This window comes from Chinchilla lanigera, unplaced genomic scaffold (genome assembly GCF_000276665.1).
Source record: "Chinchilla lanigera isolate Chin_1 unplaced genomic scaffold, ChiLan1.0 scaffold00017, whole genome shotgun sequence".
Taxonomy (NCBI): domain Eukaryota; kingdom Metazoa; phylum Chordata; class Mammalia; order Rodentia; family Chinchillidae; genus Chinchilla; species Chinchilla lanigera.
The window spans coordinates 14200372-14222687 of record NW_004955418.1 but is presented as its reverse complement, the minus strand read 5'-3'; the positions used below and the strand labels follow the sequence as shown (position 1 = coordinate 14222687).

Below are 22316 nucleotides of genomic sequence, written 5' to 3'. Positions count from 1 at the left end.
ACAGTGGGATAACTATGGCTAACAACGAATTGTTTTAAAACAGTAGAGATGATACACTGAACATCCCAAACCTGAACATGATAAAAATGTCTGAAGTTACAGATATGCCAAGTACCTTGATCTAATCTTTTTACATCATATACATGTATTGAAATATCACACTAAAACCCACATATATAACAATGTTTTAATTAAAAACCTTTTAAAACCTATTTTATATAAATATTCTGTACAAATATAACTTAATAGTATAATTCATTCATTGTGTATGCATCTCTATGCACACAATATACTTAATTGTTTCCTTCATATGTCATTTTAGTTTATTTCCAGTTTTACTGTAATGGGTAAATGTGCACAAATTTCCCCTTGATTATTTTTGATTAATACCTAAAGACACAAATAAATGATATGTCTATTTCCAAATTTTTCATACATATATTTAAATGCAGGTATCTCAAATTTAGGCTTTGAAAGCCAAGGGTTTTTAATAGTTTTATAAATACTGAACAATTAGGGAATATGCAAATAGCTCATAATGAAAATGCACCTCTTCTGATCCACTATTGGACGAGGCTAGATGTTGTTGTTGTTGCTGCTGTTGTTGTTGCTGCTGCTGCTGCTGCTTGAGCATTGCAGATCTCTGAACAGCCAGAATACTAGGGCTAGATTTCCAGAACTGTTAAAACATGAACACAGGGAAGATGAAATGTTTGGGATACTGAAAAAAATAAAACCAGCTTATTAACGATTCTAATACTTTTACTCCTACCAAAAAAATAAGTGACTATTTTTTTCACTCATGTCACATATAATGCAGTATCACTGCAATACAGTTAAAATAAAATGCTGAACTTTAACTGTAAGAAATTTAGGGTACGTCTAGTTGCACAGGCAAATGATAATAGTCATGTGGTGGCGGAAAGCATTATTTTTAAAAAACAAACTGATGATAAGCTATTACTAACACTCCTCCCAAAGTAGTTATCTGTTTCATCAGTGTGAGGTAAAGATGAACAGCTTGGTTCAGAGTATAAATCAACCATGTAACTGTACAGTCCATTTTTAGCTCAGTCCATTTTTTCTTTTACGGAGTGGGCAAGCTTTTCTCCATGAAGAAATCTGTATGTTGATTTATGTTCTCTACCCAAGCATCTTAGCTCATCATGGAGTGACACTCTTATTTAATATGGCACGCACTACATGAAGGGTGGACAGGTTTTAGTTTGTCTTCTAGCTTTTTCCAAACATAACAGCTCTTAGCCTCTTCTACCAATTACCTATAAGGAAGCAAAGCACTAATAAGTCTTCCTGTTAATCATGAAATATCACCTATGAAAGTAGACCTTACGAAGTTTCTTTACCCACAAGAGTAAACACTTATGAAATTCAACTTCTGCCTCATAAGGAGGCACAAAAAGTTTTATTCATGTGAATGTGCATTTTATACCTGCTTATGTACATTGTTCTTTTTAAGCTTTCATTCTACAGACACACAGTCATAGGTTTGAGAATCACAAAAAGTAACTTTTGATGTTTAAAATTTGTTTTTCTAAAAGCTACTTAAGAATAACTTAAACCAATCTTATAAACTTACCCAAATTAATACAAGAAATTTACTTGTTACATTTTATTTACTTGTTACATTTTATTACCTCAGCTCCATCAACTTTGGGTGGTTTTGCTTGAACTTTGTTTTCTCTGGATGCGTCTGACTCGGACTCTGATTGACTGCCTGATTCAGATCCAGAATCAGAGTCACTGCTACCTGACTGGCTACTGCTTCCATCACTACTGCTTCCAGTACTCGAACCAGATCCAGAGTGTGAAGCTGACCCAGAATCATCATCCGACTGGCTACAATTTGAAAATAAACAGGTTTTAAATAAAACTTATCAAGAATTTTTTTTTTTTTTTTTTTTTTTTTTGAGACAAGGTCTCACTCTGCAGTTCAGGCTGGCCCTGAACTCTTTATGTAGTCCAGGGTAGCCTCAAACTCATGGCAAGCTGCCTCAGCTTCCCAAGTGCGGGGATTACAGGCATGTACTGTCACCCTGGCAATTATTTAATTTTTCTTAAAAGTCAATGGAAACCCCCAAATAATTAGACATTTCACAGTGCACTGGCTACGGCCAAATAGAAAGGAGAATTAATCTTTAGACGTTTATAGTAATTGACATATTTAGTACAGCTTTCGCTAAAGCTTAAGCAGTGAGATCAAGATAATGAGCAAAACCTAGAAGTATAGGACCCTAGGCTAGCTACAGCAACTATAAAGTAGGAACTTTAAAAAGAAAAGGCTAAATTATTGAAATTTTTACAGTACCAGGCAAAAAAGAAATTTGTAATTTCTAGTTATTTTCAAGACTTCATCTCAGTTCTATAATTCCAGCAGAATGTAATTATAATCAAGCTATGATAAAATATATTTTACTTTTAAAAATTAGTAATTTATAAGAAAATCCTTTAAATTCCTCATAGATCCATACATAAGTCTGAAATAATAGTAAATTCTAGTAATTCCTAACCTCTGGTAATTCCACACAGAAAGTAACACCTCACTGAGAAGTTTTTCTCCCATTTCTAATTCTTGGTCCAAGGTAGCAGAGAAATGGTCTGGACTAACCAGTTGATCATACAAATTTTTTTTTTTTAATCTCCAAGGACATTTGTTTACATGGTTTTAAAATCTTAATTGCTGGAAAAACGTGGACATTAAATTTCTGGTACATAAGGTAGAACTAGCTTTTGACATGATTTCATCTGGCTTCATAAGAAACTACAGATAACAAAATTTATGTGTATACAGCAAAACAAAAGCATATACACTTATGCAATTTTTAGAAAATTCCACCAGGTGGCAGAATTGCTCTAAGAAAACAGACCACAAAATTAGTAGAGGACTTAAGACTGTTTTAACATAGTTAAACCAGTAAGTTTACAAGAAGCCTCCTGATTCCATAAGTTAAAGTCAAAATTTTTAAAGCATGAACAAGACTATCGATGTTTTAAAACCTAGTAGAATACAGGGTTTTCTTCATAGAAACAGTAAACAAAGCTTTGCCTGTAATAGACACGCTACCAAGGTCATTTTTGCCACTACGTCTACCATTTCATCATGTAATTCTGAGGCCCCAAAATAGCACAGTGCCTATTTAAAAAATAAGAAAAATTGACATATTTGATGTAAATCCTTTCTAATTTTAGCACTGCTGTTAAAAAGTATTTTCCTTAATAACTTTACTTCTTCATAATTAATCCACCAGGTTAGAAAAACTGTTCATTTACTCAATACACTTTACCAAAACCTATTCATGGGTTAGGTACTGGGGGACAGTGAGGTAAGAAGAGCCCTTACAATTTAAAAAAAAAAAAAAACTTCCTAACAGGACTTTGTGACAATCCTGTAAACTGACAAGTACCACTGCATGCTATACTTAAGACAACTGATCCAGATATAACCAAGCCTGGTACAGTAATTATCAGAGAATGCTTAGAAGAAGATGTTATAAAACATTCTTCAGGTAAAAAGAGGTAAGGAGAAGGTATATGTCTTTGCTTGTATTTGAGATAAATTTGTTTAACTTGAACATGATGCAATGTACAAACGTATCAAACCATCACAAGGTATGTATCACATATAATTTTTATGTATGAATTAAAAAAATAAAAAAAATTGCAGAAAGTAAGAAACATGTTTTTTCTTTCTAAACAGAGTCTTGTTATGTAGTTCAGGCTGGCCTGGAACTCACTGTGTAGCCCAGGCCAAGAACTTGCAGTGATCCTCCTCCCTCCTACTCCCACTACTGAGTTTCTAGGCCACCACACCAAACGTATCTTCTGTACTGTTAAAAGTATGATCTCAAGGACATACACTGAAAAAAAGCAAGATACTGCACATTACAATATGCTACCTTTGTACAAGAAATAATGGCGGAGTATTTACATATGCTCACTTATACTGCACTTTTAAAAAAGCAACAATGGTAGCACAAACCAACAATATAAAAATGGCTATCCAGAGATGGAAACAGCGCAGGCAATAGGGGCTGAAATTAGTCTTCAGTTTTGAAATCGTGTAATGTTTTATAAAATTCATATAGAAATTCTAAAATTAAAAAAAAAATACAGAACCAGGAAAAAAAAAACCCTCTACATAAAATGAGCTAAAATAGGTGAAAAGCTTCCAAGCTTCTCCTTAATAACTTTAATTTGAGCCTACTGCTATAAATGTTCTAAAATAAAAGCCTGATTATAGCTGAACTTCTTTTAAAAGTTTGTCTTTCAAAGTTCAAACACTAATGAGGCCTTTTAGAAGTTCATCACTGCCTAACTTTCCATTATGAAGTTCTCCATCAGCTAATCACCAAAGTTTTTAGCAACAACTGATGATCACAGTTTTATGTTAATTAAAGGCACTAAATGCTCATATTTTATCATTTTTCATTTACCCAATATGTTATCTCTTCATTATGAAGAATACTTCTAAAAAAGAAATTTTCTCTCATATTTGTTACCTTTAAGGAACACAAAGGAAAAGCATTTTCGTTTCTTTTTCTTATTTACTAGCTTTCAAAATGAGTTAAATCACAAATGCCCTTCAAAGAACACCAATTTCTTAACTCTCCTCAGGAACTCTTGTATTTGCACTTCACTGCTACTAGCATCCTTGCTGTCCCATTTCAGTGAACAAGAAACCCTTGATTAGTTGAGTCCTTCTGACAACACCTCAAAGTAGTGGTAAGCAACCTTTGAAAGCTTACTTGTATCCTGATATGATAAGATTACCAGGATCATCTGAGTATTTCTTCCCTCGGACTATAACCCAGCCATTTCATAAAAAAAACTCTTTTTCTGTTTAGCCTGGAAATTAATTGTAAACTGAGTACTAGGTGAGCCCATTAATAATAGACTGATCATTATTTTTATGTTTTTTAATGGAATAAGCTAGGTAGATGCATTTTTTAAAAGTACGTTACACCAGTACATCCAATTCAAATTCTTATTCAAAGGTGTTTCACTTACCTTCTTCGATTTTGTATCTATATCATCACTTGCATTATTTCATGGTTCCAAATGACATTACCAAAATTATGTGTTTGCTTTATATTACAATATATGTAAGTTTCAAAATAATACCATTATTACTAATACCATTAATACTATGATTATTGAAAGTTAAAATTTCTTAACAATCCCTTTTGTTCTCAGAATACGATACCACAGTCAATACAGGAAGAGTAAATAAAGTTCTTGATGCTATTTTTTTTTTAAATATTTTTATTTTTTTTAATTTTTTTTTTTTTTTTTTTTTTGGAGATAGGGTCTCACTATGCAGTTCAGGCTGCCCTTGAGCTCACTTTGTAGCCCAGGCTGGTCTTGAACTTGCAACAATCCTCCTGCCTCAGCCTCCTGAGTGCTGGGATTACAGGCATGCGCCACCACGCCCAGCTTGATGCTATTCTTTAAGCTTTCTGTAATTTGAAATTAACTCAAAATTCAAAACACAACGAAATATTTTTATGATATAGCATGCTTCCTTCATTAACATCCAATATCATACAATCTCATCTGTAGGTAATAAAAGTTATAAAAACAAAAAAATTTTAAAGCCACAGAACACAAATGAAACAAGCAAGTTAACACTCAGTGTCGTTAAAAAAAAAAAGCTATGTAATATTGTACACAGTCATTCTATACACTGGCAAAGCTAAACAGAAAGAACTGCAAAATTTTCTTTAAAATACCTATAAAAGAAAGATGAATGTGAAAAGAAATTTAGAGCTGTAGATAAGACTTGCCTAAGAGAGTGTTAGCTAACTCAGCTTGTCTTCTTACCCTTAGTAATGGAGATCTCAAAGTTATGGTCAACCCTGCAGCTAAATACGGCCATGACACGTGAAACAGCAGTGTAAGTGTTGGCTTGTACTTTCCCAGAAAGCTGTTCAATGGCAGCTTTCAACCAGGAAGTGCTCTCTGACCCTTCTGATTTTCCTTCAAAGTCTGTAGCCAACAGCAGAAAAAGATGGGAAGAATGTTCAAAATTCACATCTGCACAAGTTTATTTAGCATAAACGCAAGTGTTCCTTTCCAATATTACCAAGGTTATTATAATACAGCTGACAACTTGAGTGACTAGGAAAAACACAACATTCTGGTCAGTAAGAAGTGAGATAAAGCCAGGTACGGTGGGGTACACCTGTAATCCCAGCGCTCTGGGAGAATGAAGCAGGAGGACAGGCATTTGAAGCTCAGCCTGCTCAACTCAGTAACTTAATGAGACCCTATCTCAAAATAAAAAAAAGAGGGGCTGGGGATTTAGCTCAGCAGCAAAAGCGCCTGCCTGGCAAGCGCAAGGTCATGAGTTCGGTTCCTGGTACCAGAGAAAAACCAAAAAAAAAAAAAAAAAAAAAAGATGGGAGGGGTGCATGCCCTAGGAATGCAACTTAGGGTGAAGACCCTGGGTTCAATCCCCAGTATAAAACAAAACCAAACCAAAAAAAGAAATATGAAATCCACTAATCTTTAAAAAAAAATTTAATCTTGCATTGTTAAGTTTACTACAGTTGTAACGTTCCTGTCCAATTTTTTTAACTGTGTATGCCTGAGCTCCATCCCATACCTACTACATCCTGTGGTGAAAACCAGCACTTTAAGGAATTGAGGCTTTTAATGGCTTTGTTCCTAGGATAAAATGACTAACATGTAATCTTCGCCTACTTTTCCAACTTAATTTAAACCCACTGCACTCTGCACTTCAATCTTACTTCAGTCTATGAATTTGCCATGCTCTCTCCGGCCTCACAACCTTGGTCTAAGCTGTTATCCCTACTTAGAAAGCTAGTAATGCCACTCCACCCTCTTCCCTAGTACTCCTACTGTACTGACTTTTACTTCTCAAGTCATGATTTTCCTAGACTTCCTTCCAGACTACTGTAAGCAGTGGGCACTTTAACACATGCTTCACATAAACTGAGCACAGGGGTGTTTTACTCAACAAGTATATCCCTACTTTCTAGCATTCCATCTGACAGACTGAAAATAGCCTTGTGAATTTATAAATAAATAAATAATACTATCTCCTCTTCTATTAGAAAGCCCTGTTAAGTGCCCTGTGCTTGCTAGAGGCTGTTGGACATTGCTGCACTCCAGCGGGTATCATGGGCCAGAGCAGTCCAGTGACTTATGCATAGAACTGTTTCCTCAGCTCTGTCCCTGGTACATGGGAGGAGTTGGGGGTGGGGGGAGATCCCTATAAGCCTAAATCTTCCACATAAATTCTGGTTTTTTCCTCTAGGCTTCGCTGCCTTTACATTTCTTTTAGTTTTTTTCCTCCTCAAACTCATCTAATTTTATTTCTTTCTTTTTTTTTTTTTTTTGGTTTTTCTCTGGTACCGGGAACGGAACTCACGACCTTGCACTTGCCAGGCAGGCGCTTTTGCCACTGAGCTAAATCCCCAGCCCCTTCATCTAATTTTAAACTGTTAAGCAGAGACTTCTTTTTGAAAAATCAGAAAATTATGAAAACAGAGTCTGCTTCCCACAGCCACAGCTGTCTAAATCTGAGCATCACTGTTTCCTAAGGACAATGCAGATACTTGAATTCACGAGTCACCTTCCCCGAGCAAATGTCTAATACATGAAAAATTCATTCACTTATGTTATCTGGTTGGGTCTTATGCCCTTTCTCATTTATTTTTCACTTAAAATTTTAATCATATAACTCAGTTTACAAAATATCTTCATATTATGTTCCATTTTATCCTTATAACAAAACTGTCCTTAAAGACATATCTAACGAAGGAGTTTTCTTAGACCCTTTTCAGAGGGCGCAATCCTTCCAGGGATCCAACATTAAAGACAAAACTACTAATGTTCTTAATTGTAGATGTAGCCAAATTCTTAGTTCCAATCCAGTTTCATAGTTTTGTCCTTTCAGTCTCTTGTCCTGTTACTCTTCAAATATCTCCCTGTGCTATCCTGTTTATTCCTAGCTTCTGTTCTGCCTTTGGGTTCCTTTTTGTTTCTGGCACATGCAAGCCTGGTAGGAGATGTATGATGTCCATGTCATAGCCTCAAAACATGAGGTGGCTTGTCTTACATGCTCTTCCTCATTCTCATCTCTCTCAGGGGCTAAAAAAAATGACCAACACTGGATAATGTTAAAGCCAACAAAACTGTCCCACTATCCAGGGCTTCTGCATAACCTCAAAGGGTAGAGCTCACTTCTTTGACAGTGAAAAAGAAATAATTGCATCTGAGCCCTGTGTTTTGGAGTCTTTTGTATAGTATTTTTTTTTTTTTTTCTTTTTTGAGACAGGGTCTCACTATACAGTTCAGGCTGGCCTCAATGATCCTCCTGCCTCATCCTCCTGAGTGCTGGAATTACAGGCATTTGTTGTATTTTAATTGTTTCTCTAACTAATGCACTATACTGTTTATTCAACAAACATTTTCAAAAGAGCAGGTTTTTGTACATATATAATTTGAATTCATTTGTTCATCTCAACTAATGAGGGTTATAAAAACTCTCTAGGTTTTCTACTAAAGACAAAAGGCTATGGTTTTTTTACTAGAAACAAAAAAAATCTTTATGTATACTTAAAAAGATAGAAGATGAATAAATTCCTGATTGAGTAACTAGAGGTGGGAGAAATGGAACTTGAGGCAAAATTTAATGGAGGGAGTGATTCCAGAGCCCAGCACAGGCACCCAAACCCTGCGGCTTTTTTCCACTTGGAGAATACTGTTTCTTAGAAGCAACTCTTAAGACTACTCAAACCTATGTCCATTAATCTAGCCATCTCCTACTTCCTTAGGCACAGGTTACTGTTCCTGTTGCCAATATTTTGTTCATGTTACTCATAATTTATTCAAAATATTGCAATTATTAATATATCTGTATGTCTCCTAATGAACCTCTAAAATTCATTAAACAGAGATCTTTAGTTATTTTTACAGACCATTATCTATCATCCACTTCAGCACGACAGAAGAAACAACATGGAAAGTAGCAGGCAATGAGTAAAAGGCCCACAACAGGTTTTAAATTTTCCACATCACTATCTAGCTGTAAATACATTATAGAATATAAACAAGTGTAAGTACAACAAAAGGCTGCTGAAACAATGTAACTAGTAACTACCATCAGTATGACTGACTGAAAACCAGGCCTTGCTACTGCTGTTATGCGCTGATCACCACAAATAATTTGTTTGAACATTCTGAACAAAACTGTGTTATATTCTCTTTTTATTTATTTATTTTTGGTTTTTCTCCGGTACCGGGAACCGAACTCACGACCTTGCGCTTGCCAGGCAAGCGCTTTTGCCGCTGAGCTAAATCCCCAGCCCTTATATTCTCTTTTTAAAGTACCCTGTGCTGGGCTGGGGATTTAGCTCAGTGGCAAAGCGCCTGCCTGGCAAGCACAAGGTCGTGAGTTCGGTTCCCGGTACCGGAGAAAAACCAAAAATATAAAAATAAAAAATAAATAAATAAATAAAGTACCTTGTGCTGGGCAGAGTAGTGCATACCCGTAATCCCAGCATTCAGAGGCTGAGGCAGGAGGGTTGCAAAGAGTTCAAGGTCAGCATGGGCTACATAGTAAGTTCAACAAGGCCAGCCTACACTACATAGTGAGTCCCTGACTTAAAAAATAAAAACAAAAAAACCAATAAAGTAGACTATAGAAGTTGGGTATGTAAGCACAGCACTCTAGGAAGCTGAGGCAGGAGGACTGCAAGTTGGGAGCCAGCCTAAGCAACTTAGCGAGACTTTGTCTCAAAAACAAAAAGTTAAAAGCAGGCGGAGAGATAAAGCTATAGCTCAGTGCAAAGACCTAGGTTCAATTCTCAGGACTACAAAAAATTTAAAAAATAAAGTACATCATGATTTTATTCCTCTAAAATCTCAAACTTAATACATGAGAAGGAAGTTGCTAGAAATGTCTGGAATATTAATTATTAGCGTGATCAATTTCAAAGGTCATTTGTTTGGGTTATTCATGTGGAACCAGAGGTAAATTCAAAATGTTTTCTTAAATATTCTCTAGTAAGAAATCAGGGAATAATCAGATGAGAAATAAGGCTTTGTACATATACATTTAAATATTACAGAACAAGTTTCAGAATGCATCATAATTTACTGCAATATCAACAGTATGAAAAAAAATCTCAAATCCTACATTTATAACAACCAGGTAAAGTTTAATGACTCCTTGCCCATTAGTACTACCTATCATGCTGGAGTCTAACACACATAGAAATTATATTCCAAAATAATCAAGAGGAAGAAACAAAAATAATTTCGAGGAGGAGGGTAGCAAGTGGTCAGAGATCAAACTAGACTGCCATGAGATAAAATGTGTTGAGGACAGATGAATGTACATTAGGGCTCATTTAACTACCATCATTATATGCTTGAAATGCTCCATAATATTTAACTCAGCACAGTTAATGCCTCCACTTGAAAGTTCAGTCAGGTGCGGTGGCACAGCTCATACCCCAACACTGGGAGGCTGAAGCATGACGATGGCAAGTTCCAGCCCAGCCTGCACAATTTAGCAAGACCCTGTGTCTCACGCACAAACTCACATACTAGAAAGAAAAGAACATGTCTTAAAAGGGTAGGGGATATAACTCAGTGCAAAGGCTCAAGTGTCAATTCTTAGAACTACCAAATTAATAAAGAAATTATTCATGTTTCTTTAAAAACTTTTAAAATTACTTATATGCTCTTAAATTTAACTAATATTGCCACAGAAAGTTCCCAGTACTATGTAACTATAAAGAAAACTGTATGTAATTTCGTTTTTCATCACAGTACAAATACCCACAGAGTTATGTGACATAGAAAAACAAACTCCATCTACTGTTGTTTACTAAAAAAAACAAAAAGTATGACCCAGTAATATCATAACACTCATTAAGGCGATTCAGAAGGTGCAGCCAGCATTGAAAACAGGTTCAAAACAAACTGGGCTGGGGATACATAGTGGGTCAAGATGCAACCGATACCAGTTAAGTTCAGGCTTGCATGTTGAGCACCAAACACACAAATACCAGGACAAAATTATCTTGTCAAAATTCATCCAGTACCCAAATTCAATGAGTTAAAGCACTCAAGTGCCAAGGTATAGACTGTATAAGCCATGCAGTATATGAAGTAAGCTACAGCTTATTAGGTCAATCCTTTGATATAGAACACATGCTAAACTCAGAATAAAGGATTAGCGTCTATTTATATAGATAATTGTAATTATTAAATTTCCCTGTCAAGCCAAACTGCTTCCCTTCACTAATGTATTTCAGAATTTAGTCCATTTCAAACTATGAAAAGAAGTACTATAGATGGTGCATCAAATGACAGTAATTTAAGTCAGGCATAGTGGCACATATCTATTATGCCAGCAGCCTTGTGAGAGGCTGAGGCAGGAGAATTCCAAGTTGAGCCCAGCCCGGGCCACTTAGCAACTCAGCAAGACTGTCTCAAAATAAGGGGCAGGAGGTAGCTGAGGATATAGCTCAGTGAAGTTCCTGGGTTCAACCTCCAGTGCTAAAAATAACAACAATCTACCTCCGGTAAAAAATAGTAATTCTTCTTTTAGACTTGAAGGGATTCAGACTGTAACATCACTGTTTCTGATGATTTCACGCCTTTACACTGAAACTCCCAAAGACAAGATTCACTGTCTTCTGCCTTAGTATTAAATTACTCTCTGCTTCTTGCCTAAGTCTACTGAAATACCTCACCACCCCAAAAGCCACATTACCAAGACTCTTTTAATACACATAAAATTTAAGATTACCAGGGCTTTAACTAATCCTGAAATCAAAAGGGCAAAAAAGGAAGAAAATCAAAATTTGCCATTAATGTGGAAGTCAACTGTTTTCCTTATTATCAAACTTCTACATTAGAACTACAAAGATTTTGTATCTGATGACCATGTCCATGTGATACATGAGTCTGTGAAGGCTATTTTACTCTAGAGAAACTGGAATTTTAAGTATTCCATGGAATCTACCATATTAAGTAGTTTGTCAATCATCTAAACTCTAGGGACAAACTATTTCTGAAGTAACAAGAGCAGAGCTATTGTCGTTTTCACTAAAAGAGCACCCCACTATTCTTGTGCTTTATGCCTCAGCTCTGAGAGATACTACAGACAATTCCAGAAGTTCCCACTGATTGGACAGAACTCTATCTCCAGAACTTTGTATTTTCACCTCAGTAGTAATGTTGATCTTATATACCCACCGAAGAAATGTTTGAGTGTAGTTTTTACTTAATAATCACTTCTGACTAAGTAGTCACATCACTGCAGTGACAGGTAATAATGTATTTTCAATTATAAATAGCAATTGTCAGTTACTCCTTTATCAAAGTTGATTCTGGTACAAAAGGTTTCTGGGGTCTTTCTCTAAAAAGTAGTATTTCTGACCAGTGTATTAGGAGGGGAAAATATACTCCGATAAGTATCTCTCTAGCCTTCCTTTTTTTAAAATAGTACTATGCTGCCTTATTTCTTTCTTCTACCTGATGATCACATAAAACTTCAGCATAAAACTGAAAAAACTTCAGTATAAAGAAGTACAAAGCAAAGAAGTCCGATACACCCTATAGATTACTGGGAGGCAAAACCCTGCCTCCTCACCACTCATCTGAACATATACCAACTGTTCTTCCTTTCTTCTGAAACATGTTCCTTTTTTTTTTTTAAAACTTTTTATCACCAAGATTAGAAAAATTAAAGTGGTCCATTTTCTTTCATTTTACCTGCATGTCTATATGGCTTCACAAAATTGAACACACAACTGCTTTTATATATAAATTGTTCCTTGGTTATTATCTCTACACTAAATAATCATTCAAAAAACTAAAACCAGAGGTTCCATTCAATGACCTAGCTATTCCCCTTCTTGGTACTTTCCCAAAAGAATTAAAGGCATCCTAGCACAGCAATACATGCACACCCATGTTTATAGTTGCACAGTATGTAAAATAGCTAAATCTTGGAACAGCTCAAATGCCCATCACAATGAATGGATAAAGAAGTTGTGGAGTTTTTTTATAGAATGGAGTACTACTCTGCCATAAAGAAGGTTAAGCCTGACACACCTCTAGGTAAATGGATGCACCTTGAGACCAAACTCAAGTGAAAAAATTCAGACACATATGTAAATATCACATTGTTTTTCTGGTATGAGAAACTGAAAGTGTAAATAAGAACCAAAATGTACAATACATTATTGGGAAATGGGAAGAAAATGTTCAAATGAGAAGGGGAAAAAGGAAGGGGAAGGGGGAAAGGAAAGAAGCGACAAGAAACAAGAGTAGAAGGAAAAATGGAAACAAAGTTTTTGTAAATAAGGAGAGGAAGGGAGGCTGAAGGGAAGGGAGGGGAATAGAAAAAAAAGAAGCAAGATTTATCATGTACAGGTACAAATTCCCTATGATGAACATTACCATTCTGTACACCAAAAATACCAATAAAATTTAAATATATATATATATATATATATAACTATTCTCAAGTGTTAATTTACAACATTGAGATGTACAGGAGAATGTTTTAGGGTGAACTCTGTACAGCACTGGGGTGGAGAATACACAATTCATTTGTCAAAACCCACAGAACCATGTATCAGACAAAACATGTATGTTGGAGATCTTACAATGGAATGCAGACTGACAGATGACTCTACCTTTATGACAATCACCCCGAAGAGGTTGGAGGAAAATGAGCTAAAATGAGTAACTTTGAAAAGTAGTGGTTTGACCAGAAGGTGTAAGGCTACACATAAAAGTATGCTGTGCACAAAACATGGTATTCTAGTTAGTAGTTTCTTCTAAGGATTTAGCCTAAAAATTCTAAAACTGCTTTACTAGGTACTAGGATGGATATATGAGAGTGCATGGCTGGTAGATGATGGAAACCAGTTTCTCACTGCTGCACATGCAGGTTATAAAACAGCAAGGCTGTGACTGGTATGAACCCTGTGGTGCAGGACTTGAACTGGAGACATCAGTATGAAATCATGTTTACCTTAATATGAAGACAGATGGTCAGATGCAGAAATAACTATAAAGATCTAGGTATACACAGTTTAGTATGTATATACATATACCTAGTACCTAGTTCTGCCTGCCTGGCTGAGAGGGTGTAGATACAGGAATACTTGAGTAGCAACGAGCACATCCAATATTCAAATCTTGGTTTCTAGGAACATTCTACAAGTCTGCAATCCTTGAAGAGTAGCTGATTCTAAGGCAAAAGGATGATAAGCTAGGCTTGGTGGTGCATGCCTGAAATCCCAGCACAGTAGGGAGGAGGCGAGCATGAGGCAGGAAGACCGCCACAAGTTTAAGGCCAGTCTGGACTGTCTCAAAAAACAGGATGGATGGAACTGTGTAAAAGAACCAAAAACCAACCTGAAAAGGCTTCCAATGGCCAAAATTTGATTACTTTGAGCAACAAAATAAATAACTTCTTGAATTATAAAACAAAGTACAAAATATATACATAAATCAATGTATATAACAAAGAATTCTCAGCAGAAATTGCGATGAATCTGTCCAGTTTCCCCAACTAGGAGATGGTGCTTAACTACCACTCAACTCCATTGAGAATAGGCCAGACACAGTGACTTGATACCAAAGAATGACTTGCATCCAAAAATAATATGAAAATAAATACTACCTTTACAGTGAAGAAATCTGGCAAATACTACCCTGACTAAGCAATAAAGGTTAATTAACATCAGTGGCCTATACCATGTGACCAGAAAACTTCATTTCTGTAATATTCTTTCTAAAACCAAGAAACCCTAGATTATCTTAAGAAAAACACTAGACAAGTCCAGATTTGGGGACATTCTACAAGATACCTGACCAGTATTTCTCAAAACATTTATGGTCATCGAAAAATAAGCAAAGAGAAAAATCATGTATGTCAGAGGACACTGAAGAGATCTGACAACTAAATGAAACACAGTACTCTACACTAAATGTAAGAACAGAAAAATAGCATTAATGGAAACACAAGATCAAGGTAAAAACATCAATTTAATTAGTATTTAGTTAATAGTTTCTAGAAAGTATTTTAATAGTTGTCTATACATCTAGTTTTCCCTTCTGGAAAGTGGTAATTGCTAACACTGCATATATCCCAGTTTTGAGGTAATTTATGTAATGCTCAATGTCCTTCGTACATATATATGCTTGATTCAGTCAAAATAAAAGGTCAACAATCACTAGTTGCCATTGTTACTGTTTCTAAATAAATGAAATTCACTTAGTTTCTTCCTGTCAGGGACCATGACACTATTCCTTGGGGCTTTCCAGAAAATAAAATCCATATGTAGCAATATTAGTAACAACCAACTATGATTCCAACTGAACAGATTTGTATGTTTGCATATGAATGTAATACATGTAAGAATCACTGAAGAATCTTGTTAAAATAAAGATTCTGAATTCAGCTGGCTTGGGATAAGGCCCACAGTTCTTTACTTGTAAGCTCCCAATGCTGCTGTTGTAAGCACCACAACTAGCGTTACAAGGCATCTGTTCTAAACCTTCCCACAGAAAAAACGTTTTCTATATCTCTTTCCACAAAGACATACTCTTATGTTTAAACAGAGAACTACAATAGATATAACCCACCAATCATTAAAACCTTAACAAGTTAGCAACCTGTTAAAACAGAAATAACAAACTGGCAACTTCCCATTTAGGTCTTCCTACACACTGCCTTGCATCTATATATACAGGACAGCCAAAGCTTTGAAAATTAAGTCATGTACAATTCTCTTACCCTGAACAGTTAAAATTAAGTCTAAATAATCTAGATTAACCATCCTTTTATGAGATTGCGATTTTTTTTTTTTTCTTTTTGATGGTTCTGGGGATTAAAGCCAGGAGCTCATGCATATGAGGAAAGTGCTCTACCACTAAGCTACGTTCCCAACCCTCTTTGAGATACAGTCTTACTAAACTGCCCAGGCTGGACCTAAACTTTCAATCTTCCAGATTCAGCTTCCAGAGTAGGTGAGACTACATGGACATACCACCTAGCCAAGCTCTGTGAAATTTTTAATTTGGTTACTTCTTTTGCACAGAAAGTAGTTATTAAAGCTCCTGTTAAGTAGTATACTGAGTTTTTAAAACAAAAGGAATAGGTATGATTTTGGATTTGGTATCACGTATAGGGTATGTGAGAAAAAACTTTAAAGCATATACTGAACTGAGAAATAAGAATTAACAAAAAATAAAATGGAAAAGCCAGACTTTCCTTCAATTAATGGCATTACAGGAAATTTTGATTTTTCTTAATTCAATGATATTCAGCTATCTTAACTTGGCAATGTCCTACTTTCTTGTCTGAATGTTTCTTAGCCTATCTTTTGAAATTCAGCAACAGACTTTAAAAAAAAAACTCAGTGAATACCACTTTAACTGGTATTGCCTTTTAAAAAAATTGTTCAATTTAGTGTAAGAAAGTAACTGATTTTTTGTTTTTTAAAGACAGGGGTCTCACTATGCAGCCCAGGCTAGCCTCAAATTAGAAATTCTCCTGACTCAGGCTCCCAAGTACTAGGATTACTGGCATGTACCATCACACTGTACTACACCTCAAATTTTAATAATTTTAATTATTTTTAGAGGAAACTTTTAACTTACTAATTCTATTTGAGACTGACAGGTTTTTTTTTCACAGTTGTTTCTTTTTAAACGACGCACAATCTTGTGTGCAGGTGTGTGTGTGTATTTGTGGTACAAGGGATCAAACTCAAGAACTTTCCATTAAAGGATATCCCCAGCTCACTTTAAATTTTTTTGAGACGAAGTCTCACTGAATTGTTAAATTGCCCTGGTTGGGCCTAAACCAGTAATCTTGCCTGAGTCTCTCAGAAAGCTGGGATTACAGGTATGGCCACTATACATGGAGACACATAATACTTTCTGTGTAATCAAGTAACAATTATGGGATACTGTGTGATAATTCAATGCATATGTATAATTCATATTCTTCAGATCAGGGTCATGAGCATGAAAAGAAGATACTCATTCAGAATGTTTCCAATAATCTTATGTCCCACTCACTGTCTACCACACCACTGCGTTCCCAGCATTTTAAAAAACCTGAGGCCCACACAGGTTACCTGAAGCATAAAACAATGAGTAAAATATTTCCTATAAGCCAAGGAAATTTAGCACAACATTAGGTTCCTCTATGTAAATGTGAACTATGCCTGCATTTAAAACACGTTAACATAATCAAACACTATTAACACTATAAAAAATTACAGTAAAAGATCTTATTCTAAGATGTCAACTACAGCTTAATTTGAAATGCTAAGATTATTAAAGTACATCATCAACATCATCCCCTACTCTGTAAGAATTATTCAAAAGCATAACATGTATAAAAATCAAAGTGATTCAAATAAAAACTTAAATGTCCACAGACAAAACTACTGAAAATTTCATCTACGTGCAAGCAGGCATCAATCATCTAGAAATAAGCAAAATATGGTCCTCTATTTCAGATAAGAGGTATGATTGAAAAATGTTTATTTTTTAAATGTATTAACAGTAAAAGACACACTACAGTCAATCTCTCCTCAAAATACTGCTCTCAACCTCAAATATTTATCTCATCATTCTTGTCACTTTTAGTTCTGCAACTTTCTTTGGTGAGTCTTCAGTTGCTTTATGGTAGCTGCCTGGATTCAAAGTGTTTACTTCTCAGTCATTTTTTACTTTGGGGAAGAACCGGAAGTTGCATGGTGTCATGTGGATGAAGATACATCACAATATTTTCATTTGACAAGAACTGCCATAAATGGTTGATCAATGAGGGGTGATCAAAAATATAGTAAATGTTAAAAAACTATAGGCCGGGAGTGGTGGCACACACCTGTGATCCCAGCACTCTGGAAGCTGAGGCAGGAGAATCACTGCAAGTTTGAGGCCAGCCTGGCCTACAAAGTGAATTCAAAGCCAACCTAAACTGCATAGTAAAACCTTGTCTCAAAAGACAAAAAAAAAAAAAAAAACCTCTTTATTACAGTGAAAGACACATTAATCCTCCTTAATTACTCCCCTTGCTTCTAACATACCTATCCTACTGTCCCATGTGTCTGTCACTGAGATGAGTTTAAAAGTTTTTTAAGTTAAATATTCATTGTATTTCTCAATCACCCTTATAATTTACCCATAAATCTATAATGGAATTAATCATCAATCATTATAACTTTTTGACATACAGTCCAACCAGGATTTGAAAAATCCATTCACAAATAATACAAGTAAACACAGGCAGAAACTAATGCTGTGAAATCTTCCAACATTTTCTTCAGAAAGCTTAACTTCAGTTATATAAAACTATGTTGAGCTAAAACTGTTCTACAGGTGCATCCTGACCCACATTTCTTAGTAAATAAGCATCAGAATTGTCAGTTATGACATAGCCAAGAAAACCCATTTTTCCTGCGTATTCTTTCAAGTCCAGTAGTTCACCACAGAAAAATGAACTAAAAACATGACTTTTTTTAGTAGAAACTTAATTGTATCAATCAAAAATACCAACTGACATCTTGCTTAATTCTGCTTGATTTCATCAACTTCCACAAAGGAAAAAGGAAATTATGAAGCAAAAATACATTTTAAAGTTCTAGCCAATAAAAATCAAATCTTCAACTATTTACAATGTATAACAATTTTAAAGGCAGCACAACGTCTTATCTCATTACTCTGTATTCAGTTACAGCTGTGAGAAGCTCCCCTCCTTGATGTTTTTAACCAGGCAATCTCTCCTCTGTACTGTCTTATGAAGAAAGCTTCTCGGAGAGGGGGTGGAACTGAGTGTTAACAAGACCAAAGCAAAAAGCGAAACAGCAATACGGAAGAAAATGAAGGCAAAAAAGAAGCAAGTCTTCTATTCCTGACTAATTCAAAGCAGTTACAAAAACTAGGTAACTCAATAACCACACTGTAATAGGCCAACAAAACCCTGTATGGTAGAATTAGTGACTCAGAGTAACTTAGGAAATAATGTTTTGTAATCATTAAAAGTAAGTATACACTATAAAACAATACTTTTAAGTAAATACGATTTTACAGATTTAATTTTTTTTCACCTGTACTATCAAATTGGACTCATTACTTCTCCTTGCTTGAATTATGTCAGGTAAATACATCAAAGATTATTAGAATGGGTCAGTGGTCAGACTATACCAACAAGTGATCTCCCTGCAGACCTGACTGGAGGATTAATGTATATCTCATTTGCTATTTTACAAGTTGTCTGGTTCCTGTGTTTCATCTAGATATTTTTACTAGCTACTTCATCACTCACCAGTAAGAAAATGAGACAATATGACCTGTATCTATTCACTTACTATAACCAGTACATCTACAGAAATTTTAATCAAAGCTGACGCTCAAAGGTTTTCGAATTTAACCTCACCTCTTCTGATCCTAGGGCTTTTACACTTTACAGTACTTTTATACTTTACTTTTTTGTTTGTTTTTGAAATAGGGTCTCGCTGTGCAGTTCAGGCTGACTGTGAGCTCACTTTGTAGCCCAGGTTGGTCTGGAACTTGAGATGATCCTCCTGCCTCAGCCTCCTGAGTGCTGGGATTACAGGCATACGCCACCATGCCTGGCTAAACAGCAAGTGGCGTACAATTAACGGGCAGGGTTAAACTTCAAAATCAGTTCAACCGTTCTCATTTTAGTTGGAGAAATCATAAAACAACTAGTTACAGCAAAGATGCTGTCAACTCAGGTTCTGTAACACCTAGACAAAAACTTGTGCAACTAAATAATGCCTCTTGGGCTGGGGATTTAGCTCAGCGGCAAAAGCGCCTGCCTGGCAAGTGCAAGGTCGTGAGTTCGGTTCCCGGTACCAGAGAAAAACCAAAAAAAAAACAAAAACAAAAAAAAATAATGCCTCTTACTTCATTCTCTGTACAATTCTTGTTATCCAGTTGGCCTGTGAAAGCTAACAAATTAAAGCAGACCTAGCATTGCCAAAGATTTCCAAATTTCAGATCAAAAACATATAGCACAACAGAATTTTCCATCCAACTTTTTTTGTGTATGTCTGGTTTTTTGAGACAGGGTTTCACTTTGTAATGTAGCCTGGCCTTGAACTCACTGTAGAGCTCAGGCTGGTCTCAAATGCACAATGATCCTCCTGGCTCAGCCTCCAGAGAGCTGGGATTACAAGTGTGAACCATCACGTCCAGCTTCCAACATTTTCTTCTTAAACCCTGTCGACCTCCCTGTTTCTTGTCTCTCCATTTCTCCATCACTGTAACTTCTCTGTTATGTAGTACCCTATGTTCCATAAAACATGATGTTGGTTACAATTAACAAATGTTGAATTTTGGGTTTCTTGTCTTTTTGAGACAAGGTTTCACTACGCAGTTCAGGCTGGCCTCGAACTTGCAGTGATCCTCCTGCCTCAGCCTCCTGAGTGCCGGGATTAACAGGCATGTGCCACCATGCCCAGCTGTTGAACATTTATTATATCAGAAACCTTTACATGTAGCACTTAATTCTCAATTTTAAGATAAATAGTGGCACAACCTCCATTTTACAGAAGTAAAAATCAGAGTAAGAGATTAAGTAATTCACTAATTCACACAGCTAATGCATGGCAGAACCAGGATAAGTAACTGGGAAATCTGAGTCTAATGCTTACTCTACTGATTTCTAAATATGACAGGTAAATACGGATTATATTATTAATGTACAGATAACGCAAAATTCGGGAGTTACAGAAGAATTTTAAGTTTTTGGAGGCAAAGAAGTTTTCTTACATATAAAAATGGTTTAATAATTTATTCCCCTCCAAAATTTATCCCCATAAAATACGTATCTTCTTTGAAATGATATGGCCCCTTCCTAGCATGGTGCTGCACACCTTATAAGCCCAGCACTCAGGAGGCTGAAGCTGGAGGCTGATGAGGTTCAAGGCCAGCATGGACCACATAGTAAGAAGGTGTCATGACAGACAAAAAGACAAAAAAAAAAAAAAAGATACAGTCCAAGCAAAAGCTCTTTATTTATTCATAGATAAAGCTGCAGCTCAAATTTGTCTTGAACTTCAAGTAGTGACAGTAATGTTTTCAGGCCAGGTGTTGCAGCACACACCTGTGATCCCAGGACTCAGGAGATTGAGGCAGGAAGATCACTATGAGCACCAGGCCAGCATGAGTTACACAGTCAATTCAAGGCCAGCCTACACAACATACCGAGACCCTGTCTCAAACAACCAAAAGTTTTCTATCTGTCCTGTTTAACACAGTAGACATTAGTCATATGTGATTACTTATAACTTGAAATGTGTCAAGTGTGACTGAATAAATTTTGAATGCTGTGGAAGTTGAGTTTTATTTATTTATTTATTTGCAGTACCAGGGATGGAACTCAGGAACTTGCGCTTGCCAGGCAAGAGCTTATGCCATTGAGCTATATCCCCAGCCCCAAGCTGAATTTAATTTAAAGAGCCATATGTGGCTGGTGGCTACCACATTGTACAGCATAGGTGATGAAGATAAAATTCCAGAAAAAAGATAAGAGCAGAAATTCTTACTGCATTTGACAATTTCACTAAAAGCCAATTTAATTTTTTACTTGCTCCTGTTTCAGTTACTAGTTCTGATAATATAGACCTGCAAACAGGTTTAAGCAAATCAAAACTTTCCAAAAGTTATCTGCATATCTTTACTAGAAAATAATTAAGGTCTATAATGTTCACAAAGCTTCAAATAGTAGAAATTTTAGAAAAGACAATAAAAAAACCCAAACAAGTTTCCAATTCTTCTTGCAAGAAACAATGAAGTGCTTGCTTACCTTGATTCTCCACTACTGTTTCTAACACTTTCTTCATCACTGTGTCCATTCATTGTAAATATCAAGAAGTTTCAAAATAAAGTATAAATCTTCTTACGAATGTTCTTATGAATATAAGTATTGATTCCTCCTTGAATATAAAAAATTCACAGATGAATTTTCTTCAACATTCACAGATTTCCTGGGACCCTCTTTGATTTACCTAAGGAAAACATTAACAAAGTAAGAACATATCCTGTAGAAAACAAGATAAGCCCTGTTTAGGGCATGCACAAATCTACACAGCCAATCAGACAGAGATTGTAAGGAAGGGGTGGAGCACTTTTACTTAAAATAGCTAGGCTTCTATTAACTTCGTTCCCAATTACTTTCTAGAATTTAATCACTAATGTATTTTTGAAAGAAAAAATTAAAGTATTTATGGCATGATAAAACTTTTGAGACCTGC

The 22316-nt window shown here is 35.7% G+C and overlaps 1 protein-coding gene across 1 annotated transcript in view; it reads right to left on the bottom strand.

Annotated features, from left to right (window-relative positions):
• Chd1 (chromodomain helicase DNA binding protein 1) overlaps positions 1-22070 on the bottom strand; it is a gene marked incomplete at its 5' end in the record, with an annotated part of 67744 nt that extends 45674 nt beyond the window's left edge. Inside the window, 3 exon segments of the mRNA XM_005382216.2 lie at positions 551-679; positions 1656-1857; positions 21869-22070. Coding sequence (XP_005382273.1) covers positions 551-679; positions 1656-1857; positions 21869-21921 — 384 coding nt within the window.
• Between the last annotated feature and the right edge of the window lie 246 nt (positions 22071-22316).